Source organism: Salvelinus namaycush, unplaced genomic scaffold (genome assembly GCF_016432855.1).
Source record: "Salvelinus namaycush isolate Seneca unplaced genomic scaffold, SaNama_1.0 Scaffold198, whole genome shotgun sequence".
NCBI classification, from domain to species: Eukaryota; Metazoa; Chordata; class Actinopteri; order Salmoniformes; family Salmonidae; genus Salvelinus; species Salvelinus namaycush.
Window position 1 is genome coordinate 75,178 of NW_024058763.1, and position 7,855 is coordinate 83,032.

The 7,855-nt window shown below is 46.4% G+C and overlaps 1 protein-coding gene across 1 annotated transcript in view; it reads right to left on the bottom strand.

Moving 5' to 3' along the window:
* Positions 1 to 5,798, bottom strand: part of LOC120037911 (D(4) dopamine receptor-like) — a 30,854-nt gene extending 25,056 nt beyond the window's left edge. The window contains exons 1-2 of the mRNA XM_038983874.1: positions 5,538 to 5,798; positions 3,161 to 3,273 (exon numbers count right to left, since the gene is read on the bottom strand). Of these exons, the coding sequence (XP_038839802.1) occupies positions 3,161 to 3,273; positions 5,538 to 5,798 (374 nt within the window). The remainder of the gene's footprint in view (positions 1 to 3,160; positions 3,274 to 5,537) is intronic.
* Positions 5,799 to 7,855: the final 2,057 nt, after the last annotated feature.

Consider the following 7,855-nt stretch of genomic DNA (forward strand, 5'->3'; position numbering starts at 1 on the left):
CATTAGAAGTAGAGACTCAGGAGGTAGAGGGGTCAACAACATTAGAAGTAGAGACTCAGGAGGCAGAGGGGTCAACACCATTAGAAGTAGAGACTCAGGAGGTAGAGGGGTCAACACCATTAGAAGTAGAGAGACTCAGGAGGTAGAGGGGTCAACAACATTAGAAGTAGAGAGACTCAGGAGGTAGAGGGGTCAACGCCATTAGAAGTGGAGACTCAGGAGGTAGAGGGGTCAACAACATTAGAAGTGGAGACTCAGGAGGTAGAGGGGTCAACAACATTAGAAGTAGAGACTCAGGAGGTAGAGGGGTCAACGCCATTAGAAGTGGAGACTCAGGAGGTAGAGGGGTCAACAACATTAGAAGTAGAGGCTCAGGAGGTAGAGGGGTCAACAACATTAGAAGTAGAGACTCAGGAGGTAGAGGGGTCAACGCCATTAGAAGTGGAGACTCAGGAGGTAGAGGGGTCAACAACATTAGAAGTAGAGACTCAGGAGGTAGAGGGGTCAACACCATTAGAAGTAGAGGGACTCAGGAGGTAGAGGGGTCAACACCATTAGAAGTAGAGACTCAGGAGGTAGAGGGGTCAACGCCATTAGAAGTGGAGACTCAGGAGGTAGAGGGGTCAACAACATTAGAAGTAGAGAGACTCAGGAGGTAGAGGGGTCAACAACATTAGAAGTAGAGAGACTCAGGAGGTAGAGGGGTCAACAACATTAGAAGTAGAGAGACTCAGGAGATAGAGGTGTCAACAACATTAGAAGTAGAGAGACTCAGGAGGTAGAGGGGTCAACACCATTAGAAGTAGAGACTCAGGAGGTAGAGGGGTCAACGCCATTAGAAGTAGAGAGACTCAGGAGGTAGAGGGGTCAACACCATTAGAAGTGGAGACTCAGGAGGTAGAGGGGTCAACACCATTAGAAGTAGAGACTCAGGAGGCAGAGGGGTCAACACCATTAGAAGTGGAGACTCAGGAGGTAGAGGGGTCAACACCATTAGAAGTAGAGACTCAGGAGGTAGAGGGGTCAACGCCATTAGAAGTGGAGACTCAGGAGGTAGAGGGGTCAACAACATTAGAAGTAGAGACTCAGTAGGTAGAGGGGTCAACACCATTAGAAGTAGAGGGACTCAGGAGGTAGAGGGGTCAACACCATTAGAAGTAGAGAGACTCAGGAGGTAGAGGGGTCAACGCCATTAGAAGTGGAGACTCAGGAGGTAGAGGGGTCAACAACATTAGAAGTAGAGAGACTCAGGAGGTAGAGGGGTCAACAACATTAGAAGTAGAGAGACTCAGGAGGTAGAGGGGTCAACAACATTAGAAGTAGAGAGACTCAGGAGATAGAGGGGTCAACAACATTAGAAGTAGAGAGACTCAGGAGGTAGAGGGGTCAACACCATTAGAAGTGGAGACTCAGGAGGTAGAGGGGTCAACACCATTAGAAGTAGAGACTCAGGAGGCAGAGGGGTCAACACCATTAGAAGTGGAGACTCAGGAGGTAGAGGGGTCAACACCATTAGAAGTAGAGACTCAGGAGGTAGAGGGGTCAACACCATTAGAAGTAGAGACTCAGGAGGTAGAGGGGTCAACACCATTAGAAGTAGAGAGACTCAGGAGGTAGAGGGGTCAACACCATTAGAAGTGGAGACTCAGGAGGTAGAGGGGTCAACACCATTAGAAGTAGAGACTCAGGAGGCAGAGGGGTCAACACCATTAGAAGTAGAGACTCAGGAGGTAGAGGGGTCAACGTCATTAGAAGTAGAGAGACTCAGGAGGTAGAGGGGTCAACAACATTAGAAGTAGAGAGACTCAGGAGGTAGAAGGGTCAACACCATTAGAAGTAGAGAGACTCAGGAGGTAGAGGGGTCAACAACATTAGAAGTAGAGACTCAGGAGGTAGAGGGGTCAACGCCATTAGAAGTAGAGACTCAGGAGGTAGAGGGGTCAACACCATTAGAAGTAGAGACTCAGGAGGTAGAGGGGTCAACGCCATTAGAAGTAGAGACTCAGGAGGTAGAGGGGTCAACAACATTAAAAGTAGAGAGACTCAGGAGGTAGAGGGGTCAACACCATTAGAAGTAGAGACTCAGGAGGTAGAGGGGTCAACAACATTAGAAGTAGAGACTCAGGAGGTAGAGGGGTCAACAACATTAGAAGTAGAGACTCAGGAGGTAGAGGGGTCAACACCATTAGAAGTAGAGAGACTCAGGAGGTAGAGGGGTCAACAACATTAGAAGTGGAGACTCAGGAGGTAGAGGGGTCAACAACATTAGAAGTAGAGACTCAGGAGGTAGAGGGGTCAACAACATTAGAAGTAGAGAGACTCAGGAGGTAGAGGGGTCAACAACATTAGAAGTGGAGACTCAGGAGGTAGAGGGGTCAACAACATTAGATGTAGAGACTCAGGAGGTAGAGGGGTCAACAACATTAGAAGTGGAGACTCAGGAGGTAGAGGGGTCAATACCATTAGAAGTGGAGACTCAGGAGGTAGAGGGGTCAACAACATTAGAAGTAGAGACTCAGGAGGTAGAGGGGTCAACAACATTAGAAGTAGAGACTCAGGAGGTAGAGGGGTCAACTCCATTAGAAGTAGAGACTCAGTAAGGAGAAGATGAGATGTGTCTGTCTGTTAGGGAGATACAGGCTACACGTCCTGACTAGCTATGAATGGCAATTTATACATTTTTAAAATATCACACATCAGTTGGGGAATGTGTCTGTCTGTTTCAGGAAGCAGTTCATTAGATGGACTCAACGCAATGTTTTGAAGTATTTCTGCTAACGCTTCAGATATTGTTAGCCCTGGACACTATGTGGATAGTTGGTTGATAATTACACAGCTAGGAAGCCGGGAACAGGAAATACACAGTTCAAAGTAAAGCACCAAATAAACATCATATTTACATCATTTATTAACAGAGTTGGATCCCAAAACCTCTCTCGCCTAATGAGAACCTCGTCTGAAAACCTGACGGCTTCAACCATAATGGTAGAGGGACCTGGGGTTCGGTGTGTGTGTGTGTGTGTGTGTGTGTGTGTGTGTGTGTGTGTGTGTGTGTGTGTGTGTGTGTGTGTGTGTGTGTGTGTGTGTGTGTGTGTGTGTGTGTGTGTGTGTGTGTGTGTGTGTGTGTGTGTGTGTGTGTGTCTGTTTGTATCTGACTGACCTGTCGACGCTGATGGCGCAGAGGTTGAAGATGGAGGCTGTGCACAGCATCACATCCATGGACATCAGACCGTCACACAGCATCATGTTCAGGGACCACACACCACCCTGGAACTGAACACAACACACAGCATCATGTTCAGGGACCACACACCACCCTGGAACTAAACACAACACACAGCATCATGTCCAGGGACCACACACCACCCTGGAACTGAACACAACACACAGCATCATGTCCAGGGACCACACACCACCCTGGAACTGAACACAACACACAGCATCATGTCCAGGGACCACACACCACCCTGGAACTGAACACAACACACAGCATCATGTTCAGGGACCACACACCACCCTGGAACTAAACACAACACAGTGCATCATGTTCAGGGACCACACACCACCCTGGAACTGAACACAACACACAGCATCATGTCCAGGGACCACACACCACCCTGGAACTGAACACAACACACAGCATCACGTCCAGGGACCACACACCACCCTGGAACTGAACACAACACACAGCATCACGTCCAGGGACCACACACCACCCTGGAACTGAACACAACACACAGCATCATGTCCAGGGACCACACACCACCCTGGAACTGAACACAACACACAGCATCATGTCCAGGGACCACACACCACCCTGGAACTGGACACAACACACAGCATCACGTCCAGGGACCACACACCACCCTGGAACTGAACACAACACACAGCATCACGTCCAGGGACCACACACCAACCTGGAACTGAACACAACACACAGCATCACGTCTATGAAAACGTGTGGACATAGATTAACGATTTGACACCTGATCAACCGTACATAATCACAGAAACCATGTGTAGTGCTGCTTCTATCTCCTCTCTCTGTCTGTCTCCATACTCTCCCCTTTCTCTTTCTCTCTCTCTGTCTGTCTCCATACTCTCCCCTTTCTCTCTCTCTCTCTCTCTCTCTCTCTCTCTCTCTCTCTCTCTCTCTCTCTCTTTCTCTCTCTCTGTCTGTCTCCATACTCTCCCCTTTCTCTTTCTCTTTCTCTGTCTGTCTCCATACTCTCCCCTTTCTCTCTCTCTCTCTTTTTCTCTCTCTCTGTCTGTCTCCATACTCTCCCCTTTCTCTCTCTCTCTCTCTGTCTGTCTCCATACTCCCCCCTTTCTCTTTCTCTCTCTCTGTCTGCCTCCATACTCTCCCCTTTCTCTCTCTCTCTCTGTCTCCATACTCTCCCCTTTCTCTTTCTCTGTCTGTCTCCATACTCTCCCCTTTCTCTCTCCATCTGTCTCCATACTCTCCCCTTTCTCTCTCTCTTTCTTCTATTGGCCATACTATTGATCAGCCTCTCTTGGCTTATCAATAGTATGATGAAGTTGACTTTCAGACTGCCCTTCACCACCAGGCGAACACGCCAAAAACTAAAGGCTGTAATGTTAACCAATAACCAAGATGGATAACAAAATGCTAACAACATGTTAATACCAACATGTTAACACTCTGCCTGGCTGGCTCAGTAGATTACCGCGCTGTAACAACTCTCCTGTAACGAGATAATGGCGTCCCAATTTAGGAAGACTTAGGCACTGGTCTCTCACAGGCATCCCTTAATTCTCTAAGTAAAGACTATTCAGTAGTCAACCACAACAGAGAGCGAGATAGACACACAGACAGACAGGCAGACAGACAGACACACACACACACATGTATGCATACCTGTTCTCAACAATAGACACTATCAATTAATGTTATGTAATATCTCAGTAATTCTCATTTGAACAGCTTTGAGTTAACCTCCTTGATTGATATTATTCCACTGTTAGTCTGTTGTTGTTGATCGTTTTAATCAAACGAATTGGCCGTAGCATATAGCATGTCAAGATGACGCAGAAGACGTTTTGCAGTAGACCTAGTATAGAACGACTGACCTTTCCCAGTTCGATAGGAACTGAGAAATGAACAGGTGAGAGATACAGAGAGAACAAGAGCAGAGAATGGAACGGGATGTTCTTTCCCCCTCTTTAGTAATGAACTTAAAGGGTTGGTCTGATGGCTCTGATTTGGATGATTAGAGGGTTAAGCCGCTATTATTCACCAGGCTATAATACCGGGAAACTAACTATTAGACAGCTGATATTATGCATGAATATAATTATGGTAATTTAGAGGATAATAAATAGTATAATATGATTCATAATCATAACCAATAGCCTAGTCGTCCCCTAGTGAAATAAATTAACTTAATATAAATATATATATAGCCTACCAACCGGCCACCACATGACTAAATATCTGAAATAGGGCAAGCAGGTATTATTAATGAAGTAAACAACATATCTCAGGTAGGATAAGGGTTGAAACCTAAGCTACTTACCTCTGCGTACACGAACAGCGGCAACACCAGCACGGCCAGCAGTAGATCCGCAACAGCCAAACTCACAATGAAGTAGTTTGTCGTAGTTTTTAAAGCTTTTTCCATGTAAACACTAAGACACACAAGCACATTTCCACCGATAATCACAATGATTAGCAATATCCCGAATATAAGAGCTGGAAAGTTGTAGTCTGGAGCCACCGCAGCAGCCACCGGCTGCGTCGTGTTGTTGAATTCGAAATCGGTGAAGTTGTCCGACATTGTCGCCCGGAGATTGACAAATTCCCTCTGCGACATCTTTTCCGTGCGAGAACGGCGTTACTGGAACGGGGTTTCATCTATGCATTATTTCCAGTCGTCCTGCAACACGCGTGGTCCGGTGTCTGGTCTGTGCTAAAATCGCAAAGTTTACTCTTCTTGGGTGAGACCCATCCAGGACGGATGCTTTTTGCAGGAGATCAGCACCAGACCAGCGGAGAGTAGTAGAGGACACACATGTGTCTGGAAGCGCTTTCCTATTTCCCAAGAAAATTACTCTGAAATTCAAGCAATGCAGTTAGTGCCTCCTTCAAATATGTAGAAGTACCCAGACTAATTATATCATAGTTTTAACGTGTTTCCTGGACCCCGGCGGTGTAGACCAGCTTGTGCCTACGTGCTTAATAGAGGTGAGGTGCTCTGTTTCAGCAGACAGGCGGGTTGTGTAGGTAAGCGACCTGAACGGACAAATCAGCGACACAGTTCTATATATCCAACGGCCCAAAGCTGCTTAGATCTGACGGTTGACTTTTGCCCCTCAAGTTGCATGGCACGATGAAGAAGATTCAAACACTTTTAAAAAGATATCTGAACTTTTCCGCCTGTTCCAAAAATAATACGCGCGTTAAAGTGCTACGGAAAGTTTGTGGCTTTCATTGAATTGGCGATGGCTAAACGAGAATAGTTCTCAAGCGATTAAACGAGGAATTTCATCAATGACATTTAATCCCATTGACGACGCGCAGCGCTAATGCATTCTGCCTGAACGCAGTGAATCGTGTCATTGTTGAGTGGAATGCCGGGCTCTCAGAGAGAGAGAGAGAAAGAGAGAGAGAGAGAGAGAGAGAGAGAGTGAGAGAGAAAGAGACAGAGAGAGAGAGAGAGAGAGACAGAGAGAGAGAGAGAGAGAGAGAGAGACAGAGAGAGAGAGAGAGAGAGAGAGAGAGATAGAGAGAGAGAGAAAGAGACAGAGAGAGAGAGAGAGAGAGAGAGAGAGAGAGAGAGAGAGAGAGAGAGAGAGAGAGAGAGACAGAGAGACAGAGAGAGAGAGAGAGAGAGAGAGAGAGAGAGAGAGAGAGAGAGAGAGAGAGAGAAGAGACAGAGAGACAGAGAGAGAGCAGAGAGAGAGAGAGAGAGAGAGAGAGAGAGAGAGAGAGGAGAGAGAGAGAGAGAGAGAGAGAGAGAGAGAGAGAGAGAGAGAGAGAGAGAGAGAGAGAGAGATAGTCATTGTAAGGTGACAGTCCATGAAAATAGTACTTCTCCCATTTGTGGGGGTTTCTTCAACATTCCGCATCTGTTTGGGTTGTAGTGTGAATCTGTGTGCCTCTGTCTCAGCTGTTGGTTAGTTTAGGCATGGCTAGTCATTCTCCTACAGTGACAGAGCGTGTCTGCTTTAGTGGCTTGAACATAAATCGAAATGCCTCTTTCAATGAGACAAACTGCAATCTTATTAAGTCCCTTGTGTTTGTGTGTGTGCGAGAGAGTTAAGAAATGCTTTAAGAAAAGAAAAGCTTTGAACAAAGCGTGGTTCTCTTTATTGTTCAGACTACTTTACTTTCTGTTTGTAATTGGATCTCTAACATTCTGCTGGGCCTTCAGTGTTCTGGATCTGTAATATTCTGATGGGCCTTCAGTGTTCTGGATCTGTAACATTCTGATGGGCCTTCAGTGTTCTGGATCTCTAACATTCTGCTGGGCCTTCAGTGTTCTGGATCTGTAATATTCTGATGGGCCTTCAGTGTTCTGGATCTGTAACATTCTGATGGGCCTTCAGTGTTCTGTATCTCTAATATTCTGATGGGCCTTCAGTGTTCTGTGTCTGTAATATTCTGATGGGCCTTCAGTGTTCTGGATCTGTAACATTCTGATGGGCCTTCAGTGTTCTGGATCTCTAACATTCTGCTGGGCCTTCAGTGTTCTGGATCTGTAATATTCTGATGGGCCTTCAGTGTTCTGGATCTGTAACATTCTGATGGGCCTTCAGTGTTCTGTATCTCTAATATTCTGATGGGCCTTCAGTGTTCTGTGTCTGTAATATTCTGATGGGCCTTCAGTGTGGA